The sequence below is a fragment of the Mobula hypostoma genome, chromosome 18 (genome assembly GCF_963921235.1).
Source record: "Mobula hypostoma chromosome 18, sMobHyp1.1, whole genome shotgun sequence".
NCBI classification, from domain to species: Eukaryota; Metazoa; Chordata; class Chondrichthyes; order Myliobatiformes; family Myliobatidae; genus Mobula; species Mobula hypostoma.
The window spans coordinates 11238599-11264030 of NC_086114.1; the positions used below are offsets into that span (position 1 = coordinate 11238599).

Below are 25432 nucleotides of genomic sequence, written 5' to 3' on the forward strand. Positions count from 1 at the left end.
GATGAAAGGAAGATGAGTATTTCTTTCCTATGAGATACATTATAATTCCAGAAATAACGTACAGGATCATTATACCACATAATACACAATGATCAGTGAGGTGGCGACTAATTTTCCGGATGGTAAGTATTAACAGAAGAAGAGTTCCTCTGTGCCTCGGGGTTTGAAGCATCATTGATCTAAGCTGAACTTCACAGAGTCTAGCAGCAGATCTGAGTCCAGTGTTTAATATTTAGAAAGAGCAAGCACTGGGTGTGACATGGCTATGCCTTGAGGAGAATGCTCTGTCTAATTTACTGGGATTTATAGCATTGTACTACTGCAGTCTGCAGTAATGACTATTAAACAGCCACTTTGTGAATCATTGCCTGTGCGGAGACAGAAGGACAGAGTCAGCAGGAGGGCGCGAGAGCAAGCGACACAATATGCAACTTGTCCATGTCTATTGGAGAGACAAACAGAATAAATGCTGGAAACGCTCAGCAAGTCAGGAAACAAAGATGACATTTCTGCCAAAAACTGTTTGTCAGAACTGGAAAACCAGGAAGTCATTTGTGCATGTTAAACTGCGGAGAGGGAGGAGCGGGATGTCTGAGATTGGGCAGAAGCCAAAATTGTATTAAAAGGACCAGAGGGCACAGCCTCAGAATGCAAGGACGTCTCTTTAGAGTGGAGATGAAGAGGAACTTGTGATGGTGATGAATCTGGGGGATTCATTGCCATTGATGGCTGTGAAGGCCAAGTCATTGGGTACCTGTATTTAATGCGGAGGCTGGCACGTTCTTGATTAGTAACGGCATCAAGGTTATGGGAAGAAAACCAGAGAATGGTGTTGAGAGGGATATTCAGCCATGATAGAGCAGACTTGATAGTCCAAATGGCCTAATTTTGCAGAGCATTAAGAGGCAGAAAATATAAACAAATTGAAAAGGAAATATACCGTGTTGAAGGGGAAAGAAGTGAGGGCTAATAATTAGTAACTATAGATGTGGATTGTGATAATGTGATAATGGGAAACTGCAGTCAAAAGTAGAGACAAGACACGCAGCAGCATTGAGACCCAGATTACAGCATGTGCCCTTTGTTGTAATAGAATTTACTGGATTTACTGCTAGACCTGTGGATAATCACTTTATACTTTAATTACGACCTAGTCTGTTAAAGTTTTCCTGTCTCCACCATTTTCCCATCAAAAATCTCATCAAATGGGAATGTAAAAGCTGTACCAAATTCTTGATCAAGTAAATCAGCTTTGGCTGGTCTCCTGATGCGCACCAGTCTTTAATAAAATGCTTTTTATTCAAACACTAACTTCATGTGATTTTTCACTTTGCTCCTCCAAACAGCCGTATTTGTGGGGAGAGAGTGAGATAAAGAAAGACAGAGAAAATAATCATCATCGTCCCAGGACATGCCTCTGGATATGAAACCGGTGGGGAAGCTCCTCAAACAATGGAAGGTGTAACACCCAAAGGGGCAACGTGAGTGGTAGTGGTGCTTTGTGCCAACACTAGCAGATGCATTGACCATTAACACTAAGAATGTGAAGAGTTTTGTGCCATGATTATTCTTTTGTATATATTTTTAGGAGATTCAGATTCATTAATCACATGTACACTGAAACATACAGTGATATGTGTCATTTACATTAACAACACAACCAAAGGATGAGCTGAGGGCAGCCTGTAAGCGTTGCCACACATTGTCATGTCAATATAGCATTACTACACTGTTCAACAGAAAAACATAAACATCAACAATAAATGAACAACAACTGCAAAGCAAGCCCCTCTCTTCCTATCCACCCACCCACCCAATCACACAGATAGAGAGTCCTCCAAACCCAGGATAGGCCTCCAGGTCCCCTGCCTCCAGTGGACTCGAGGACTCACAGACAATCGGCCCCCAACTTCCCCAGTGGACTCCCTCGGCCTACAGCATCGGCCATCTGACTTCAACTTCCGATCGACCTTTAGCCTTCAGTCTTTAGTATGGACTAGCCAATAATGGGATGCCAAACTCCAGGACATGAATTCTGGACTGTCAATTAACATACCCAGGGCATCACTAGCCCCGGTACCTCCTGCTTGCATTGTCATTGGATCCCAGGACCCATCGACCTGGGGGGACACCCTGACCTGGAGGCCACAAGCCCTCATTCTCTCTGGTCCTTATCCGCAGTGTTTGCCAGCCTGACATTCACCAATGTCCTTTGTCACACAGCCACGTCATTAGTCTCCAAACATGGAGTGCAGTGCAAAACTTAGACTCTGGCCTGATCTTTAACTGCTCCCCCAATCCTGTTCCTCAACCCTAATCTGACTCCTATCTTCCCCCTTTGTCTCCAAAACCAAGTTTACTGTTGAAAATTTTTTAAATCACTTTGACCCCAAAGGCGGCATTTTAATTTTAAAAGCTCCGATTGTTTCCCCTCACCCACTGTCTGACCTGCTACCTGTTTCCAGTATTGTTTGTTTTTATTTTGCATTTCCAGCACCTACAGGTTTTTTTTCAAATTTCCCCTTAAAATTCTTATAGCTGCTTTCAAGACATTAGAGCATAGAACAAGAACAGTACAGCACAAGAACCAATCCCTTAACCTACAATATCTACATCAAACACAGTACTAAATTAAACTAGATCCTTTCTGCAGGTACATGCTCTGCATCCCTCCATTCCCTGCATATTTACTTGTCTCTCTAAAAGCCTATTAAACACCAGCTTCCAAATGTTGCAGAGAACACAACGATTTGTGGAGTGGTATTATAGGTTAGCCTACTCTAAAATCAATCTAACTTTTCACTCTCACATAGCCCTCTATTTTTCTTTCAACCCATCTAAGAGTTTCTTAAATGTCCCTATAGCTTCCTTTACCACCATCCGTGGCAACGCGTTCCATGCACCTACTATCTGTGTAAAAAACCTACCTCTGATATCTCCCATTATACTTTCCTTCAAACACCTTAAAGTTTTGCTCTCTCGTATTAGCAATTACAGATTTCGGCGGAGGAATGGCAAACGGAATTTAGTTAGGGTGAATGTAAAGTGTTCCACTTTGGAAGGTCAAATATAAGGAAAAACTGTACTGTAAAAGGTTGTTGTACGACTTAGAAAGCAGACTTGCCTCTCCCTATTTCTAACGGCATGTAACTCCGTAAACCTCAGATCTCTAATTTCACATCCGGCCTCTGGAGTGCGGTCGTGTTTCAGCTCCCGAACTTCCACTCTTCAAATCTCATTCCCTCTCCAACTATGACGCTGTTTAAAGTCGATTGTCCAGTGGTGTCACACGGGGTCTGATGGCCCTCCTGTGGAAAGTCGCGGACTTTTCCAGTACAGTACCTCAGGGCCGCTGTATGTGAGGGAGGGGCGTGACTAAATGGTGTGTGACACAGCATGTCCATCAGCCGGAGGGGCAAGGACTGTCTCTATCCCGGTCCCTGAAGCTCCGCCTCGGCATCACTCATAACCCGCACGCCGGCAGCTGCTCTTCCCAGGCGCTGTCCTTTCAGCACCGCCGCCCAGCCGGACACACCCCTGTCCGTTTCGCCTCCGCCCGGGATCACCGAGAGCTCGCACTCCGTTCGCTGCGCTTCCTGCAGGCACTGTTTTTTCAGCACCACCTGCCTGCCCTGCGCGAAATGAGCGCTACCCTGTGCACGCCACGGGCCGCATGGCCTTTTCTCCTGATGCTCGGAGGTAAGTTTAACTTCGGCGTGCCTTGCTTACTCGGATCTACCGCGGTTTATCCTACAACTATCCAGTGTGCATCTCGTCCGATGCACTCCTGAACGAGACACGAGAGTCTGCAGCCGCTGGAACCGGTAGCAACAAACAAGATGCTGGAGGAACTCAGCGAGTCGAGCAGCATCTAGCGAAGGAACTAAATAATCCAAGTTAAGGGTCGTGTGGTCCAAACGAAGGGTTTTGTTTCGAAACAAGGTCCGTCCGTGTCCCTTCACAGTTGCTACCTGACCCGCCGAGTTCCTCCTGCAGGTTTGTGCGTTGCTCTACAGTCTGAAACTTGGTTTTTGGATGGAACAAAATTGGCACAATTAATGGTCCCAATCAAAATGTGTGTGTGTGAAATCTTATCCAATGTTCCAGCATCTTTGGATTGATTATTTTAATGATTATTTCGGGGGGGGGGTCTCACTCTCCCTGTACATGTTGTCATTTTATGCCGGGCCATCACGTTTCGTTGAAAGAGTAACTAAAAGTAATATTCATACTTTTTAAATTGTTTGCCATCCTCGCCTACCTTTGGAAGGCGCTCTTGCGTTAGATGGAGAGAAAAGGCTATTCGCCAAACTCTTCGGCAATTACAGCCGGCGCAGTCGGCCGGTGAAGAATGTGTCGGAGCCTGTCATCGTGCATTTTGAGGTGTCGCTGTCTCAGCTCATCAAAGTGGTACAGTATCCACCCTACTCTTCTCCCGCTCCGCTTTACTGAGCTCTTCCGTGCCGTCAACTGCCGTCCTAATAACGTTCTGCCTGATTTATTGCAGGATGAAGTCAATCAAATTATGGAGACCAATCTCTGGCTGAAACATGTGAGAATCCGCGTTTAGAGTGACGGGGGTGGGTCCACGTCGACTTGTTTGCTTGTGAGACTGAGAGAGATTGGATATCTGGACGTTTGCTAAGTATACAATTAATGCTTAGATCGGTACATCTAACTGTCACACCAAATGATTGTCACTGGCCTTGGTTTGTTTCCTCTACCAATGGATTGGGAGAGTCTTGCAGAGGCTACTATCTTTGAGATGTCTGCTGAAGGTAATCCGGGTCTCAGGAACGTGTGGAAGGACAGAGATCACTGAGCAGGACTTTACTTGGCCATGGTGGATTGGAGATGTTTGATGATGAGTTCCAAGTCTGCTCCCAACTTGGACAGAGAGTGAAATCAGTAAAGTTAAATGCTAGAAGGGATTGTCAGCAATGGTCTGTGGGCAGCACTCTCAAACTTGAAGAAGCTGGGTTTAAGTCCCACTCCAGGGGCACAATAATGTCCCTATTCATGTATGCCATGTTTAAATATCTCATGTGTGCCCCGTATTGCTTTCTAAATCTCTGTATGGAACCTCTTAGCCTCCTATGTTCCAGTGAGGTTAAACCCAGCCATCCAATCTCTTTTTATAATTACAGCCCTCCGTTATGAGTAACATCCTGATACATTTCAGGTAGCATCTATGAAGAGGAATAAACAGTCAATGTTTCAGGCTGAGGCCCTGCAAAACCCCTAATGTTTATCCTGGTGAATCTCTTCTGCACTTTCTCTAACGCTAGCACATCCTGTACTGGCAACCAGAATCATAAACAGTATACCAAGAGTGGTCTAACCAATGCGATGTTCCAGCTCACATTCTCAATGCCTGTGGAGGAAAAGTACCAAATGCTTCTTCTCTGCTCTGTCTATCTATGTCTCCCGTTTCAGAGGTCCCTCTTGCATCATCTTTGCTCAGGTCCCTGCCATTTGCTCCATATGGCCTCTCAGAATTTGATTTACACTACAGTTATTTAATTAAATCTGAAATTACAAAGCTACTATCAGTAATAGAATATAGAACAGTACATCGCAGTACAGGCCATATTGTGCTGCCCTTTAACCTACTCTGACATCAATAGCCTTCCATTTTTAGACAGACAATCATGTGCCTATCAAACAGTCTCTTGAATGTTCCTACTGTATCCACACCCCTGGCAGTGCATTCCGTGTACCCGCCACTCCCTACATTAAAAAATCTGCCTCTGACATTCCCCCTATCATCTTGTACACCTCTATCAAGTCACTTCTCATCCTGCTTTTCTCCAAAGAGAAAAGCCCTGGCTCACTCAACCTATCCTCATGACATGCTCTCAAATCCAGAATGGATTAGTAGTCAATGTTAAACTTTGAATTGTTGTAAATAAACAATTTGGGTCCACTGGTGCTCTTTCAGCAAAGGAAACACAACATCTTTACTTGTGTTGGGTTAGGCCTGTGCTTGGCTCTTGGACCAATGCAATATGGTTGACTGTTAATTGCCTTTAGAAATGGACAGCATTCTCTTCATTTGGACATGGACAGTAAATGTTGCCTTAGCCATCTAGCTCCTAGCCCTTGAACAATAAAAGCAGGTTAGCTCATGTATTAGAACTGGTCTTTTGCACAAGACATTGGATGATTGAACCCAGCAAGATCCTCACCAGCAGAGATTAGAAGACTAGCAGTCTTAATGAAAATATTGTAAATCTGTTCGATGTTTGCAATAATGGCACAGTCTACAACAGAAGGTACAGCCTCAGAATAGAAGGATGTCCCTTTAGAATAAGGAATTTCTTTAGCCAAGTCATTTGGTATATTTAAAGCAGAGGTTGATAAGCTCTTGATTGGTGAGGGTATCAAAGGATTTGGGGAGAAGGCAGGAGAATGGGGTTGAGAGGGATAATAATCAGTCATGATGCAGAGCAAACTCGATGGACTGAATGGCCTAGTGTAAAAGGTTATGAAGAGAACGCTGGAGATTGGGGTTAAGATTAATGTCATCATGGAATGGTTGAGCAGTCTCAATGGGCCAAACGGCCTAATTCTACTCCTAAATCTTATGATCTTATGGTTAGATATGAATGAGTCACGGAAGATGGCACTAGCAACCAATGGCAGTGCCTTTCAGACAGTTCACAAAACTACAAGATTAGTAGATATACTTCTTCTGAACAGTGATTGCTGCAGTCTGCAGCCTGTAATCTCCGTTTTAAGGATGTACTTTTGAACTGACTAAATGATCTGGTTTTTTTATGATCTCCTGGGGGAATCGGCGAACTAGACTCTCAAGAGTGGAGGTACTGTCAGGGCAGCCATTGCTAGAGGTGGATGCTGCATTAGGGCCTGATGGTGGAAGCAAAAACCCACTCCATTATTCTGCACCAATTAAAGTGTCGAGTTAGGGGTGGATCGAGCATCGTGTTCAGTGATATCTGCCCGCGTTTGACCAGTCTCCCTGTCTTCTCACGACTACCATCAGCTGGGAGATGCAGGAGTCTTGGGTCCCACACCACCAGGTTTGGGAACAGTTGATGCCCTGCAGCCACTGGGCTCCTGGACAGGTTTCATTTGCCTCAGCACTGGACTGGCTCCCAGCTGTGGACTCAGCAGTTCACGTGTCATGTCGTTTTGTTTACTTTTTCTTACTATTTGCTCGCATTGTCCTCTTTTGCAAATTGGATATGTGGCAGTATTGTGTGTATGCTTTAGTGATTTCTATTGTGTTTCTTTGTTTTGTGAGTGCTTGCAAGAAGATGAATTTCGAGGTTGTGTGTGTGTATATATACTTTGATAATACATTTTAACTTTGAACACACACAGATGGTGAACATTGATGTTGCTCCAACCTGGTGACTTCTCATTTCATGCACTATGGGTATGATTTATCAATGATGTTTAAGTCATTGGATAAAACTTACATTTCTAGTTCAAACTGAATATCACAGCTGAAAACCACTCAAGTGCAAACAATTTCTTAGCAATTCCGTGCATTAAACTACACGTACAAATATTTGACACCGTTCCTGCATTAGCTATATATCTACAATAGCAATACACCATTGTGATAGACCATAAGACATAGGAGCAGAATTAGGCCATTCGTCCCATTGAGTCTGTTCCACCATTCCATCATGACTGATTTATAATCCCTCTCAAGCCCGTGCTCCTGCCTTCTCCCTGTAACCTTTGATGCCCTTACTAATCAAGAATTTATCAACCACTGCTTTAAATATACCAAATTACTTGGCCATCACAGCAGTCTGTGACAATGAATTCCACAGGTTCACCATCCACTGGCTAAAGAAATTCCTCCTCATCAGTATTCTAAGGTGATAGAAGGTTACCTCTGCTTCTTTTCCAAGGAATGATGTCTGAGCTGCTAGGTATTTGCAGTACGCTCTGCTGTTAATACATACTCAACAGACCGAAGATAGACGAGATCTGTAGGTTGTTCTCTGTTGTGAGCAGTGTTATGGGAGACCACTGTAGAAAAAATATTGAAAAAATGCAAATGCATTTTGTTGAATGTCAGATGTAGTTCAATCAATTGAATTCACCTCTCCAAGTTGGAAGGTTGAGATTCCTAATCCCAGGGGGGATTTGTGCTCGGATCCAGACTAACACTGTAGTCCAGTACAAGGGAATACTGCACTGTTATAGACACAACCTGTCAAGTGGCCAGCACGATTTGGAGCTGAAAGGTAGTATTTATTTTTAAATATTTTTTAAAAGACAAATAATCTAATTATTAACATATTACTACTCTTGGGTGTTTGTTATGTACAAATCAGCTGCAATGTTTTCCTTAATTGCAACAATAACCATATTTTAGATGTCACTGAGGAGGAAGTTCAACACATTAATTAAACATTGCGACTGTACCAAAGCCTCTGCAAATTTAGCCATGTTACTGTCCCGGAGGTACAACTAAAACTGTTTCCTACTTTCCTCTACTCACTACCCTTGTGCACATGTTTGTTCACTGACATCTCACACTTCTCCATCAACTTCATGAATTGTTTATTTCTGCCCTTGGAAGTCACTGTCATCTGACCCCTTAAACTTCAGCTGGTCCACGTGGTGAAGGTGCTCTCACAGACCTGTGCAGAAAGGATTTATAAGAATTAGACTCCGATTAAAGACTAGCATTACTTGTCATGTGTGCTATACATTGAAACATAGTGAAATGTGCCGTGTATGTCAATTGCCAGCACAGTCTGAGAATGTGCCGGGGCAGCCCACGTGTCGTTATACTTCTGGCACCAACGTAGTATCCTCACAACCTACTAACCCTAACCCGTGCGTTCTTTGGACTGTGGGAGGAAACTGAAGCACCCGGAGGAAACCCATACAGTTACAGGGAGAATGTCCTTATCGACAGCAGTGGGAATTGAACCCCGATCTTCTGATCACTGTAAAGCAGTACAGTAACCACTAAGCTACTGTGCCATGGGGATGGTAAATAAACAGTAATATAAATCCAAGGCAAGTTATTGTGTTACTTGCATGGGAATCTCTTTTTGTTAATAGCTGAGGTCAAGGGTTTGAGCTGTCAAAGCAGCCTTGATAACCACAACATTCACAATATTGCAGTGGTGGAACATGGGGGGTTTTGAGGTGGTGGCTGGGGATGTCACTCGGGCCCACAACTTCACCTGTTGATTGGTCCACCTTGGCTTCGGATGTAATGGTTTGGTTAGTCAGAGGCCCAATGTCCATGAGTCTGTAAGTCTGAAACAGGGGCTGGAGGTCTGATGTTCACAAGTCTGAGAGTCTGTGGCCAAGGACTGGAGGCCCAGAGGGGAGGCCTATCCTGGGGTTGGAGGATTGTCTGTGTGATTGAGAGGGTGGGTAAGGGTCTTGCTGTGCTGTTGTTATCTTGTTTTGTTGTTGTTGCTTCTTTTGTGCTGCCAAACATTGCAGGCATGCTACGTTGGTGCCAGAATGTGTAGTGACACTTCTGGACTGCTCCCAGCACATCCTTCAATGTTGGTTGTTAACACAATGACATATTTCACTGTATGTTTCAATGTACATGTGATACATAAATCTGAATGTAAATCTGAATCAACACTGACAAACTGGGCACAGCATCAAGGCATTTCTTTAAAAAGGACATGGCTTACAATAAGAATCAAAATCAAGTTTATTATCACCAATAATAACAAATCATGAAATTTGTTGTTTTGCGGCAGCAGTACAGTACATTAAAAAAATTAAAAGCTACAATAAGAAATGTTTTTAAAAATTAAATACTACAAAAAGAAAGCAATGAGGTAGTGCTCATGAGTTTATGGACTGTTCAGAAGTCTGATGGCAGAGGTAAAAAAGCTGTCCCCAAAATGCTGAAGGTTCTTCAGGCCCCCGTAGCTCCTCCCCGATGGTAGCAACGAGAGAAGGGCCGGTCTTGGGTGGTGGGGTCCTTCATGAAGAATACCACCCTTCTGAGGCGTTGCTGCTTGAAGATGTCCTTGTGGGCAGATTGTCTGAAATAAACAATTCATGAAGTTGATGGAGAAGTGTGAGATGTCAGTGAACAAACATATGCACAAGGGTAGAGAGTAGAGGAAAGTAGGAAACAGTTTTAGTTGTACCTCCAAGACAGTAACATGACTAAATTCACAAAATGCAATTTCACTACACAATTCGAACAACGTACAGTTTCATTTCATGCTGGATATACTTGTCTTTACTGTATCTTTAACTTTTTTTTGTTCTCATTTTGACACCCTCAGATATGGAATGATTACAGGTTAACGTGGGACCCTGCAGAATACGAAGGAGTCCGCTTTATTAGAGTTCCTTCGGACAGAATCTGGAAGCCAGATATCATTCTGTACAACAAGTAAGTAACATCAGCGTGTCACAGGGCCCAAATGGACTACAATCTTTGCCGATGGGTGGCAGAGTAGTGCAGCAGTTTGTTTCCTTAAATCTATTACAGCACTCGCGACACGGGTTCAATTCCTGCCGCTGTCTGTAAGGAGTTTGTACGTTATCCACGTGGGTTTCCTCCTGGTGCTCTGGTTTCCCCTTACCCAAAAGACTTCCATGTTAGTGGGTTAATTGGTCACATAGGTGTAACTGGGCGGCGTGGGCTCGTTGTGCCAGAAGGGCCTGCCACCAAGGTGTATTTAAACAAATTAAACCAAGTGAGGCACTACCACAACTGAAATCCTGCAGTGGGTTAGATCACAAGGTGTATGATTCTATGCAGAGTTACCATAAAGAGGCCGACAACAATATCCGGATTAGCCCCTGCTTTGGGCTCTTGACAAACTCTTCGTTGAGATGCTCGGTAAATCCTGGATGTTTTATTGACAGGATGGCAGAGGGAGGAATCCTCACTACATTTAATATGAAAAGCACCTGACTTGCTACATCCTGCAGCAGACCGAAATTTAATGAGTGAGGTTAGCTTACATGTTTTGTGACCAGCATGAACACACAGTGAGCAGTTTGAAGCCCTGTAACAGCAAAATTGATCCAAAATGAAACAAAACAATTGCGGCCAGCCTGCGAGCTCAGACAGAGTCGTTATGCTTGTGTGACATGCCCACAGCTCCAATGATTGCTCCAAAGAGTCGAATTCCTTATTTTGATCCTTCATTAGTAATTAGAAAACATGCAATTAAGCATTATTGAGCGTTATCTCAATGGTCAGCAAAGATATGATCTCTGCTGGTCCCAAGCCACAAACTGGCATGAAATAAGCAAGAATAGACAACTTATTCACTTTGCCTCTACTATGCTCCCATTCATGTGAGTAGTTGCCATAATAAATGTGCACACAGAATATATGGCTCCTGTAGGTCCCTTATCTAAGAAAGGATGTGCCAGCATTGAAGAGCATCCAGGAGGTTCACAAGAATGACTCCTGGAATTAAAGTTAACATTTGAAGAATATTTGATGCCTTTGGTCTTATACTCACTGGGATTTAGAAGAATGAAGGGAAATCTCATTGAATATGAAAAGTCCTAGATAGGGTGGACATGGAGAGGATGGTCCCTATTGTGGGAGAGTCTAGGACCAGAGGGGACAGCCTCAGAATAGGACTTTAGAATAGAGAGGAGAAAGAACTTCTTTAGCCAGAGGATGGTGAATCTGTGGAATTCATTGCCACAAGTGGCAAAGTCATTGGATACTTTTAAAGCAGAGGTTAATAGGTTCTTGGCTGCACTTGACTCCGAGGGAGACCAATATCCTGGCAGGGAGGTTTGCTGAGGCTACTGGGGAGAGTTTAAACTAGAATTGCTGGGGGGTGGGAACCGAACTGAAGCGATGGAGGAAGGGGCTGTTGGCTCACAAATAGAGAAAGCTTGGAGACAGTGCAAGAGGGAGGATAGGCAGGTGATAGAGAAGGGATACAGTCAGACTGATGGTTTGAGATGTGTCTATTTTAATGTAAGAAGCACCATGAACAAAGTGGATGAGCATAGAGCGTGGATCAGTACTTGGAGCTATGATGTTGTGGCAATTACAGAGACGTGGATGGCTCAGGGGCAGGAATGGTTACTTAGAGTGTCAGCTTTATGTGTTTCAGAAAGGACAGGGAGGGAGGCAAAAGAGGTGAGAGTGTGGCACTGTTGATCAGAGATAGTGTCACAGCTGCAGGAAAGGAGGAAGCCATGGAGGGATTGTCTACTGAGTCTCTGTGGGTGGAAGTTAGAAACAGGAAGGGGTCAATAACTCTACTGGGTGTTTTTCATAGACCACCCAATAGTAACAGGGACATCGAGGAGCAGATAGGGAGATAGATTCTGGAAAGGTGTAATAATAACAGGATTGTCGTGGTGGGAGATTTTGATTTCCTGAATATTGATTGGCATCTCCCTACAGTGAGGGGTTTAGATGGAGTGGAGTTTGTTAGGTATGTTCAGGAAGGTTTCCTGATACAATATGTAGATAAGCCTACAAGAGGAAAAGCTGTACTTGATCTGGTATTGGGAAATGAACGTGGTCAGGTGTCAGGTCTCTCAGTGGAAGAGCATTTTGGAGATACTGATCATAGTTCTATCTCTTTTACCATTGCAGTGGAGACGGATAGGAACAGACACGTTAGGAAAGCGCATAATTGGAGTAAGGAGAAGTATGAAGCTATCAGGCAGGAACTTGGAAGCATAAATTGGGAACAGAAGTTCTCAGGGAAATGTACAGCAGAAATGTGGCAAATATTCAGGGGATACTTGCATAGCATTCTGCATAGGTACGTTCCAATGAGACAGGGAAAGGATGGTAGGGTACAGGAACCGTGGTGTACAAAGGCTGTTGAAAATCTAGTCAAGAAGAAAGGCTTTTAAGAGATTCCTGGTTAGGTACATGGAGCTTAGAAAAATAGAGGGCTATGGGTAACCCTAGGTAATTTCTAAAGTAAGTACATGTTTGGCATAGTATTGTGGGCTGAAGGGCCTGTATTGTGCTATAGGTTTTCTATGTTTCTATGTTTGATTAGGAAGGGCTTCAAAGGTTATGGGGACAAAGGCGGAGAATGGGGTTGAGAGGGAAAATAAATCAGCCTTGATGGAATGGTGGAGCAGACTCGATGGACCAAATGGCCTAATTGTGTTCCTTTGTTTTATGTTGCTCTGGGCTGAAGGGTCATTTGAGCTTCATTCTGTAACTTCTATTCACTGTTCCCCAGTGATCCATGTTTGTGAATATCTAGTATGGCTTGAACTGAGTGTTGAAGTCATTCGGCATGGATCAGGCCCTTTGGCTCACCAAGTCTGGGTGCTGACCATCAAACATCCATTTTGATTAATCGCATTGTATTTTTCCCCCACGTTGACCTCTTTCTCCCAATGAGGTTCTAGCATTTACCAACACACAACCTGCATTGCCTAATCAACCCAACAGTCTGCATGACTTTGGGATGTGGTAGGTAACCGAAGCACCCGGAGGAAACCCCTGCAGTCATGGGGAGAATGTGAAAACTCCACACAGACAGCGCCAGACATCAGGATTAAATCCAGCTCACTGGAGGCGTAAGACAGCATCTGTACTGGTAATGTCACTGTGCCATCTCTAAGCATGACCCTGAAAAAAAACGCATACATAGATATTCGGATAAGTAGAGGTTGAGCAGGATATGTGAGCAAATAGGTCTAGCTTGGTGGGCATGGATGAGTTGGACCAAAGGGCCTGTATACTGTATTACTTTAGGGCTGTATGGGTGAGATAGCAGAAGCCTGCCTGTGCCGGGAGAAAGGCAACGTTCCTTGGCTCAACTCAGTCAAATTACTAATGAGAAATGAAGCTTCTTTCACCTCTCTTCAGATGAATTCAGATCAGGTTTATTGTCATATGAGATATTGAGGTACAAACAAAAATCAGGACATAAATATACATAATTTATGTATAAGTTGTACAAGACAGTGAAGAAAAATGTGCCGTTTTTCCATTCTCTATTCTGGAATACTCTTCACCTACCCCCTGCCAGCTTCTCACTTCATTCTCCCCTCTCTCAGCCACCCATCTTTCCCCATCACCTGGTCTCACTTACCATCTGCCAGCTTGTACTCCTTTCCCTCCTCCCATCTTCTTCTTCTGGCTCCTTCCCACTTCTTTTCCAGTCCTACTGAAGGGTCTTGGCCCAAAACATTGTATGTTTATACCTCACCATAGATGCTGCCCGATCTGCAGAGTTCCTCCAGCACAGTGTGTGTGTGCTTGTGTATGCATGTGTCGTTCCGGATTTCCAACATCCGCAGAATCTCACGTTTATGTACTCCATCGTGGCTGATCGTTTTCAACCCGATTCTGCCTTCTCCCTGTGATCCTTAATCCTTTAACCAATCAAGAACCTATCAACCTCTGCCTTAAATACACACAATATTTTGGCCTCCACCACATTCCACAGATTCACCACCCTCTGGCTGAAGAAATGTCTCCTCATAGAAGTTGATGGTCTAAGATCAAAGCAAGATAGAAATCAACTAGGAAAGTGAACAAGGAAAAGACAGATAGAACTTGACTGGTGCTTTATGGGAAGTTGGACCAGGCAGGCCACACATGGTGAGAGGCAGAGCATTGGTGAGTGTTATTGACTTTAGGGTACAAGTACCTGGTCCACATTGTCCTCTGTAAATGGCAACAAAGGTAAATAGGGTGGCAAAGATGGCATATGGCATTCATGCTTTCTTGGGTTAAGGCATTAAGTACAAAAGTTGTTCCATGTCACTGTTGAACAAAATCTAGCATCTTCCTCAATCCGTTTCAGTCCCAATGAAGGGTGTCAGTCCAAAATGTCGACTGTTTTTCCCCTCCATTGATGCTGCCTGCCCTGCTGAGATCCCCCAGCGTTTTGCATTGTGTGAGTTCTGGTTGCCACCCTACAGGAGAGATGTCAATAAGCCATAGAAGAGATTCAGAGGGATGTTGCTTGCACTGCAAGGCCAGAGAGATCAGCTAGGCTGGGTCCATATTCCCTGGAGTGAAGGAGACTGATGAAAATATACAAAATCATATATTGCTACTGTTGCTTGCATGGTGGGGGTGGGGGATCAATACTTCTTTCTGCTGCTTCTGGTAAGGGACGAAGGAGGGGGTCTTCAATGTTTCTATCATTCTATAGAGTTTCTTTGTTTCGTGGATGTCTGTGAAGAGGACAAATTTCAGGTTGTGCACAGGATACATGCTCTGATATAAAATGTACTTTGAAATTATGAGAGGTGTAGGTAGCTAGTGTGTGTTTCCTATGATAGGGGTATCTAAAACTAGAGGAAAAGGTTCTTGGGTCAGATAGAAGAGTTTTAAAGTGGAACTACACATGAAGAGTAGTTGGTGTCTGGAATGTAGTTGGTGGAGGCAAGAACAGTCACTACATTTAGGAGACATCTAGACAGATGCATGAATGAGCCAGGTATAGAGAGATAGAGAGTTAATGAAGACAAGTGGGATTAATACAGATAAGCATGATGGTTATCATAGACTTGGTAGGGCAAAGAGCAGTGTCTAAGCTGCACAACTTTGTGACTCTATAATCTATGCAGAATGTTACCCACAGACTCACTGTCCTTGGCCTTTTATGCTAGAAGTTGGCTGTGTCTCATAACTATTCACTCCCTCCCCACAGGATGAACTGAATAATTACATAGGGTATATCTGTAGTTCTTCCAGGCAGCCCTCCAGAGTTAAGCTGGTGCATTTGGTCAGGTGGTTTACTGACTGCAGCCCAAGAGAAAATCTTACCTAGGTGCACTGAAACAGATTTAAACCCCTGACTTTCTGATTCAGCGAGAAGACACTAAGCTAACACATCAAATGATGCAACAAATCAATATGCATAGCAGATTAGAGCTTTTTATCCATGAAATGGATGGCCAGTCTCATTAAATGCACAATTCATGTAGAATAATTTATTGATTTTAATTGGAATTAATGTTCCCATACATTTTGCATCAGTCCAATCTTATTCTGGCTACTTAGGTCAAATAATATGCAGCAACTGAAAGGAAACAGAGCCCACCATCAAAACCTACTGACAGAACTGCTTCCAAACAACTCACTTAAACCTAAAAGGTTGAAAGAAGAATTCATCGGACGGCTACTTCAATAAGTTGTTCTCATGATGGTAGTCCTAGTTTATGGGGTGTTTGGAAGAAAGTAGAGGGGATATGTCATAAGTGGATAGGTTTATTTGTTTGTTTGTTTGTTTACTTACTTATTCACATATTTATTTACTTACTTATACTTACTTTATACTTTATTGTCGCCAAGCAGTTGATACTAGAACGTACAATCATCACAGTGATATTTGATTCTGCGCTTCCCGCTCCCTGGAGTACAAATCGATAGTAAATATTAAAAATTTAAATTATAAATCGAAAATAGAAAATGGAAAGTAAGGTAGTGCAAAAAAAAACCGAGCAGCAGGTCCGGATATTTGGAGGGTTTGGCCCAGATCCGGGTCAGGATCCATTCAGCAGTCTTATCACAGTTGGAAAGAAGCTGTTCCCAAATCTGGCCGTATGAGTCTTCAAGCTCCTGAATCTTCTCCTGGAGGGAAGAGGGACAAAAAGTGTGTTGGCTGGGTGGGTCGTGTCCTTGATTATCCTGGCAGCTCTGCTCTGACAGCGTGCGGTGTAAAGTGAGTCCAAGGACGGAAGATTGGTTTGTGTGATGTGCTGCGCCGTGTTCACGATCTTCTGCAGCTTCTTCCGGTCTCGGACAGGACAACTTCCATACCAGAGAACATACTTACATACACAGAGAGTAGTGGGTGTATGGAATATGCAGCCAGGGCTGGTGTTAGAGGCAGAGACATTAGGAACGTTTAAGAGACTGAAAAATGATCTAGTGCTTTCCTGGCATATATGACCAATAAGCTCTTCTCGGGCTTCCAGCTGGGTACAGATATTGATTTTAACCAACGTTTTGATGACAAACTCTGCCATTTTCATCGGGGATGATGCCTGGGCATGTCTAGTTCAGTGGTATTTGTACCCCTGTCATCCATCCCTCATGATTGGGTAGTCTTGATCCAATCAGATTTCTGCTGCCCACCTTGTTTACAACCGAATTCCAGTTCTTACTTAGAGCCAAGATCTTCGTCTTTGTTAAAATTATTTTCCTCTAGTTTTCTTTCAATGCTTCCCTTTACGGGGTGGTCCCGACAGCCATTGGCGTGGTACGGCAATTTTGTGTCATCGAATTCAATCCCATGGTCATTGAGAAAGCAATGTTCTGCTACCACCTAATTCTCCAAGTAACCCAAAATGATACACCTCCTATGCTCTTTGATGCAGGTTTCCTCTGTGCGTCTCGTCTGGCCGATATACGCTGCTCTGTACTCACACGGAAGACAGCAGGTAGTGATGGGTTCCTCCTCGTTGTGGTTACAAGGTGAAAAAAATCAATTGGGGCCCTTAAGAGGGCCAACGGAAAAACCTAATGAGGAGAAACCGGTTGCTACCACCTGTCTTCTCTATATTTCCACAGTTTTTGGAAGGATCGCCAGGATCCTGAAGAAATACCGGATTAATACCACCCACAAACTCGTGAGGAAACTGAGGTCCCAGCTTATGTGGATCAAAAATGACCTGGGACTCAGGACAGCTGGCGTTTACAGGATTCCCTGTGAATGCGGAGCAGCGTAAATCGGCCAAATGGGACACATGGCGGAAACCCGCATCAAGGAGCACAGAAGTGTACCGTTTGGATTACCTGGAGAAATCAGCAGTAGCAGGACATTGCATTCACAATGGCCACAGGATTGACTTCGACGGCACAAAACTACTGTTCTGCGCCAATGGCTTTTAGGACCACCTGGTGAAGGAAGCCACTGAATTAAAACTAAAGGAAAAGAATTTTAATAAAGATGAAGGTCTCACTCTAAGCAAGAACTGGAATTCCAATGTAAACAAGGTGGGACAGCAGAAACCTGATTGGATAAGGAACAAGAGGGATGGATACATATGTATCACCAGACTAGATATGCCCAGGCATCATCCTTAATGAAGATGGTAGAGTTTGTAATCACAACTTTGGTTAACATCATTATCTGTGCCTAGCTGGAAGCCCAAGAAGAGTTTATTCATTTAAGAGACTCTTAGGTAGGCACAGGGATGATAGAAAAAAGGAGGGCTGTGTGGGAGGGAAGGTTAGATTGATCTTAGAGTAGGGTAAAGGGTCGGCACAAAATCATGGGTCAAGGGGCTTGTACTGTGCTGTGCTGTACTATTCTATGTTCTATGTTGTATGCTTTCATTGCAAGATTACATTTGTCCCACAGGGCTTGCCCTGCCTCTGTCCTTTGCCCTGCTTCTCACGTAGCTTGTCCTTGGGTAAGCCTCTCAGAACCTTGGAGTGTCATTGCCCCATGGTACTGATTGGCAGAGGAGCTATGCATGTAGAAGCAGGAGGGTAAAAGTGCCTCAATTCCCACATCACCATGTTCAGGAACAGCTACTTTCCTACAACCGTCAGATTCTTAAACCAACTTACACAACCTTAATCCCAATTCAACAACTACACGCCATCCATTGCATTACCATGGACCTGCCTCTGGTTCTGACTTTTTTAACTAATAACTTGTTTTGCAAAGTCGACTTATTTTTTGAGCAACACACGCGCTATGCTGGTGGAACTCAGCAAGTCAGGAAGTATCTATAGAGGGAGTAAGCAGCCATTGTTTTGAGCTGAGAACCTTTATCAGGACTGGGAAGGAAGGGTGCAGAAGCCACAATAAGGAGGAGGAAGAGGGAGGAGTACAAGCTGGCAGGTGATAGCTGAGACAAGGTGAAGGGGAAATGAAGTGGGAAGTAGGGAAGTGATGGACAGATACAGGTAAAGGACTGAAGAAGGAATTTGATAGGAGTGGACAGTGGACCAAAGGAGAAAGGGAAGAAGGAAAGGCTCTACGAGACCATAAAACGTAGGAGCAGAATAAGGCCATTTGGCCCATTGAGTCTGCTCTGTCACTCGATCTTGGCTGATTTATTATCCCTCTCAACCACATACTCCTGCCTTCTCCCCATAACCTTTGACACCCTTAATAATCAAGAACCTATCAACCTCCACTTTAAATTCCTTATCTCAGTTCTAAAGGGACATCTTCTATTCTGAGTGGGGGGTCCTAGACTCCCCACTGTAGGAAATATCTTCTTCATGTTCACTCTAAGACTTTCAATATTCAGTAGGTTTCAATGAGATCCTCCCTCATTCTTCTAAATTCCAGTGAATACAGGCACAGAACCATTAAACCAGACAGAGGAAATGGACAGATGAAGAGAAGCGGTGAGAGGAGAACCAAAATGGAGAGTGGAAAAATAGATTACCAGAAGTCAGAGAAGGATTGATTGAATGGTGGAGCAGACTCAATGGGCCACATATCCTATATCTTGTGGTCTTCACTGCCCACTATACCACCAATTTTAGTGCCATCTGCAAGCTTCCTTATCATGCCACCTACATTCTCATCCAAATCATTGATGTAGATGACAGACAATGGAGGACCCAGCACTGATCTCTACGGCATACTACAGGTATCTGGCCTCCAGTCAGAAAGTGCCTGAAATACCAAGGCTGGTTGATAAGGTGGTTAATAAGACAGAGGAGATGTTTACCTTTATTGGCTATGGTCTGGAATATGGTAGCTGACCACAGAGCTGCTGCTGATGTTCTGCTGATTTGGATTGTGATTTCAGTGCAGTTGCGGATTTCCAAGTGGAGGAAAAGACCAAGGTGCTGCTGTTGTCCAATGGTACAGTGACCTGGGTCCCACCAGCCATATTCAAGAGCTCCTGCAAGATGGACGTCACCTACTTCCCATTCGATTACCAGAACTGCAGCATGAAGTTTGGCTCCTGGACCCATGACAAAGCCAAAATTGACCTGGCCCTGATTGGCAGCGAGATGAACCAGAAGGACTTCTGGGAAAGCGGCGAGTGGGCGATCATCGCTGCCCCTGGGTACAAGCACGACATCAAGTATAACTGCTGTGAGGAGATCTATGTGGACATAACCTACTCCATTTACATTAGACGGATGCCTCTATTCCACACCATCAACATGATCATTCCGTGTCTAATGATTTCTTTTCTGACTGTCCTGGTTTTCTGGCTACCCTCCGACTGCGGTGAGAAGATAACCCTATCGGTTTCAGTTCTGCTTTCACTCACTGTGTTTCTCCTCGGCATCACGGAGAGTGTTCCATCCACCTCCTTGGTGATCCCTCTCATTGAGGAATACCTTCTTTTCATTATGATCTTTGTGGTGCTCTCTATCATCATAACTGTCTTTGTCCTCAACGTCCACTACAGAAGCCCCTCTACTCACACCATGCCAAGCTGGGTGAAGACCTTCTTTCTGAGGGCCCTGCCACGCCTCCTGTTCATGACAAGGCCGGGAGAAGAGGCTGGAGCTCAGGAAGCCCCAACGCCCCTCAGTCCGCCTGAATGCACCGATGAGCTCTCCAACTTCAGTGGCACGTCAGAAGCCTGCAGCCAGGGCCTGCGATGCACCTGCTGCGGGGGCTGCAGGCTGGGATCCTTGGACACGGGGATCTATCTAACACGAAGCACCAGTGTAGAGACCCCGGAGGCTTCGTTCACAACCCCTAGCCCTGGTCCTGAAGTTCAAGAAGCTGTTAAAAGCATCACACGCATTGTGGAACGGATGAAGCAACAGAATGAAGACAAGGAGGTGAGAAAGACTGATGTTCCACATCTTTACACACACAGAGCAGATTTCAATGTTTTATAATCCAAGGCACAAAGTACAAGAAAGACACAGTTAAGTATTAGAGAGTCGTTATTGGCTAAACACAGGCAAATGGGACTAACTGGATAAGGCATCTTGGTCAGCTGAGACCAGTCGGGCCGAAGCGCCTGTTTCTGTGCTATCTAATCCCATGACTGGCTCTGTCACACTGGAGTATTTTAGATATCTTCATGTCTTATGGGGATAGGATGAGTGTGCTAGAGCTTTTCTTTTTGGAATAAAAGAGGATGGGGGGTGTCCAAGGTGTTAAGAGGTATAGATAATGTGTTTAGCCAGAGACTTTTTCCCAGGACAGAAATGGCATAATTTTAATGTGATTGAAAAAAAAGTATGGGGGAGGCCGGGTGTGAAATGTAAGTTTTTTTCACATGAAGTGGTTGGTGCATGGAATGCCCTGCCAGGGATGGTGGCAGAGGCAGATACATTGGAGACATTTAAGAAACTCTTAGCCAGACACATGGAAGATAGAAAAATGGAGGGTTATGTAGGAGGGGTTAGATTAACCTACTCTAAGATCATAAGGTCAGCACAACATCATGGGAGGGAGGCATGGTGATGCAATCTGATATGTAAAGAAGGTGATAATGGGGAGAGGGAGAGGTAAATAGCAAAAGAAACCAGAGCCTGATGAAGGAGAGATAGGTGAACTACACTTAGTGGTCACTTTATTAGATACCTGTACACCTGCTCATTAATGCAAATATGTAATCAGCCAATCATGTGGCAGTAACTCAATGCATTAAAGTCTGCAGACATGGTCAAGAGATTCAGTTGTTCAGATCTAACATCAGAATGGGGGGGGGGGATGTGATTTCAGTGACGTTGACCATGGAATGATTGTTGGTGACAGACGGGTTCATTTCAGAAATTGCTGATCTCCTGGGATTTTCACACACAAGTCTCTAGAGTTTACAGAGAATGCTGCAAAAAACAAGGGGAAAAAAAATCCAGTGAGCAGTAATGAGAGAGGTCAGAGGAGAATGACCAGACTATTTCAAGCTGACAGAAAGGTGACAATAACTCAAATAACCACTGGTTACAGCAGTGTGTGCAGAAGAGCATCTTGAACCTTGAAGTGGATGAGCTACAAAAGCAGAAGATCGTGAACAGACACAAATACATTGTGGTGATTTTATTAGATACCTCCTGTACCTCATAAAGTGGCCACTGAGCATGTGCGTACTCATTTCGAAGGGCAGTGGATAACTTCTGGAAAGTAAGTAACTTACAGGACCTGTGGGAATGGGACCAGCTGAATTGCTCTTGCCCAGAGCCAAGATGGAGTCAATGAGTCCATGATAAACTCCATCTGTTTTTCATATTCTGTTTTAATTTTCTTTGTTAATTCCTTGATCATCTACAGGTTTTTTCTCCTCTGCTGTTTAACAAGGTATATACTGTACTTTCTGGTTAAGCTCCACACTGCCAAGCTGGCAGACTGCAATTTTGCAGTGGGATTTCAGTGAAATTTGTTGGCGGGTGTTCACCAAAGCTGTGCAATGCTTCTAGTCTTTGTTGCTATCGTGCGTGTAGATTTACTTGCAAGTACAGGCAACTCCTGTGTTAAGCTCATTCAGTTTATGGAAATTTGCCCTTTACAGAATTATCAAATCAATACCCAAAGATTTTGAGATTGGGTGGCACGGTAGCATAGCAGCTGGTGTAATACTATTACAGTAACCAGCCGGCTGGTGGTGTAGTGGCATCAGGACCAGACGTCGAGGGAATGGTCCCGAGTTCGAATTCAGTATGCTTTCCATCTGTGCTGGGTTGAGTGTAGAGCTAGCAACTCAACCTCGTAAAAAAACTGTCAAATGCTACAGAAATGGCAAAAATGCAGCCTGGTGTGCCACAAGGTGTGAAAAGGTACAAGATTACAGTGACAATTCCCACCTCTGTCTGTAAGGACTTTTGTGCATTCTCTCCATAACATTCTTCCCATGACCACGTGGGTTTCCACCACGTGCTCCAGTTCCCCCCGCCATTTCCTGAGAGGTACAGTCGGTGTTAGTAAATTGTGGGTGTGTTATGTTGGGGCCAGAAGCATGGCAACCCTTACAGACTGCCCCCAGCACATCCTCACCGACTAGAGTTTGATGCACATGTGAAGATAAAGTTAATCATTAATCTTCAACATTCACTCTCACCCTCCATAAGGTGGTCATGGTTTGTAGGCTTGTGTGCCTCAATGACCCAGAGAGATATGCTGGCTGGAGTCAGGCCTGTAGGCTTTGACTCTTGGTAGGGTCACCCATGCCAAATAGATCAACGGGTAGAGGTCAGACTGAGAGTGGTCCACCGGTCCTCCAGGTTCAGAGGTTCAGCTCAGGGCTAACAACCCTGACTGGTCTAACAAAATTGTTATGGAAACAGCAGTGAAGAATCCTTTTACATCTGTGTGCGACGGTATTCCTGAGTCTCCACCCGGGACTTGCATGACTGACAATAGTGAAAACCAACCCTACAAGCAATGTTCTCAGTATTACTTTTTATTGCACATTGGTTGCTTGTCAACCATTGTTTATGTATAGGTTTTTCATGAATTCTATTATATTTCTTTTTCTGTAAATGCCTGCAAGAAAATGTATCTCAAGGTAGTATATTGTAACATATATGTATTTTGAGAATAGATTTACTTTGACTTTACCAGCTGGACATTAGTAGATGTGACATCAAGACAAATGAGTGAGCAAGCAAGTATGAAAAGGAAATCATGGAACATGTCGACATCCAGTGGTGAAGGATTGTAATGCACTTTCAGAGACAAGAAATTCTATAGATGTTGTTACTCTGGAGAAGCACACACTAAATGGTGCAGAAACTCAGTAGATATGGCAGCATTTACAGAGGAAAACGAACAGTCGACATTTCAGGCTAAGACCCTTCATCAGAACTGGAAGGGAAGGGGGAAGAAGCCAGAAAAAGGTGGTGGGTGGAAGGATAGGAGTACAAGCTGGCAGGTGATAGGTCTGACCTGCCAGCTTGTACAGCTATCCCTCCACCCATCAACTTTTTCTGGCTTCTATGCCCTTCCCTTCCAGTTCTGATGAAGGGTCTTAGGACGCATGATGAAGGATCCTCGGCCGAAAAATTAACTGTTCTTTTCCCGCTGTAGATGCTGCCTGACATGCTGAGTTCCTCCAACTTTGTGTGTGTACGTGTGTGCTTCTCTTTCAGCAGGTTTTTAAAAAAATTATCATTTTTGTCCAATCCTTACTGAACTGGCATCACTAAAAAAAAAACTAACCTTAAATTGTCCTCTTTTAAAGATTTTGTAGCCCATGATGCTGATCCACAAAGCAGAGGTGTCAGGTTTGATTTCTAATGTCAGTGGAATCCACACTCAGAGGTCACTTTATTAGATATACCTAGTGAAATCTTCTGCTGCTTTAGCCCATCCACTTCAAGGTTCAAGTGCTGTGTGCTCAGAGATGCCCTTCTGCAAACCACTGTTGTAACACATGGTTATTTGAATTACTTTTGTCTTCCAATCAGCTTGAACCAGTCTAGCCATTCCCTCTTGACCTCTCTCATTAACAAGGCATTTTCACCCACAGAACTGATGCTCACTGGATGTTTTTTGTACTATTCTCTGTAAATTCTAGAGACTGGTGTGCATGAAAATCCCAGGAGATCAACAGTTGGAGATACTAAAAACACCCCATCTGGCACCAATAATCATTCCAAAGTCACTTATAGTCATTCATATTTCTTCCCTATTCTGATGTTTCATCTGAACAACTCAACCTCTTGACTATGTCTGCATGCTTTATGAATTGAGTTGTTGCTATATGAATGACTGATTAGATATTTGCATTATCTAGATGGGGTACCTAATAAAGCAGCCACTGAGTGTAAATACATATTTCCTCAGTTGGTTAAATGTAATGGGTCAGTAGAGGGGGTTTTACTCTGCTAACCCCCACTGTCACCAACCTGGTAGTATGCAATGGGACAGTGAAGAAGAAATATTAATCTTCAACTGCCCTGCTCATGTTTGAGGTACACTTGGTTTGTAACCTTTAAACTTCAGTTGTAGTTTCTGAACTTCCTTTCAATGGCATTCCCTTCAGATAGAAGATGACTGGAAGTACGTTGCCTTGGTGATCGATCGGATCTTCCTCTGGATCTTCATTCTGATGTGCATCTTGGGGTCGACTGGCTCATTCCTGCAGCCACTGATGTCTGCGAATGAGACCTGAGCAGAGTCAGGGACTGTGTCGTAAACACAGATGCTCCTTTTAAGACTGGGTAAAACACTAGAAGACCCTGTGCATTAAGAAGTTTGGAGAGGGAGGGTCGGGGGCACAGAAAACGGAAGAGCTACAACTTTTCTGGAGAAAATGTATATTTCTGCAAACTATCTGTCATCTTTTCTGCTTCACTTACTGACGCACGTGCCGTGTAAGCTTTGTTCTGATGTTAAAGGCCCATGGATATAGATGCATGTAAATATGTCGTCAAATTTGACTTCAGAATCCAAGAAACCGATTGCTAGGAAGACCAAATTCAATCAAGTTTCTCAGGTTGGCCAAGTGATAGGGAAATTGAGGAGTAATGGAAAGGAGAGTGTGGAATATAGAATTGTGAGTTATTTTCTTCAAGCATATTTATTGTGAAATGAGAGAAATAAAATGAAACAGTCGAAATTTGAAGCAAAGGATAAAAGTCTAGATACTGACC

General features: G+C 43.8%; 1 protein-coding gene across 1 annotated transcript; it reads left to right on the forward strand.

Moving 5' to 3' along the window:
• The first annotated feature begins 4269 nt into the window (after positions 1 to 4269).
• LOC134358152 (neuronal acetylcholine receptor subunit alpha-3-like) lies at positions 4270 to 25432 on the forward strand. Its single transcript, XM_063070144.1, has 5 exons — positions 4270 to 4410; positions 4508 to 4552; positions 10263 to 10372; positions 19675 to 20671; positions 24823 to 25432. Exons 2-5 carry the CDS (start codon positions 4526 to 4528, stop codon positions 24949 to 24951), a joined length of 1263 nt encoding a protein of 420 aa, XP_062926214.1. The 5' UTR covers positions 4270 to 4410; positions 4508 to 4525; the 3' UTR covers positions 24952 to 25432.

Coding starts and splice junctions, on each gene's coding strand:
- LOC134358152 (XM_063070144.1), top strand. CDS start 4,526: ATGGAGACCAATCTCTGGCTGAAACAT. Junction 4,553..10,262: donor CCAATCTCTGGCTGAAACAT/GTGAGAATCCGC, acceptor TGACACCCTCAG/ATATGGAATGATTACAGGTT. Junction 10,373..19,674: donor GATATCATTCTGTACAACAA/GTAAGTAACATC, acceptor TTGTGATTTCAG/TGCAGTTGCGGATTTCCAAG.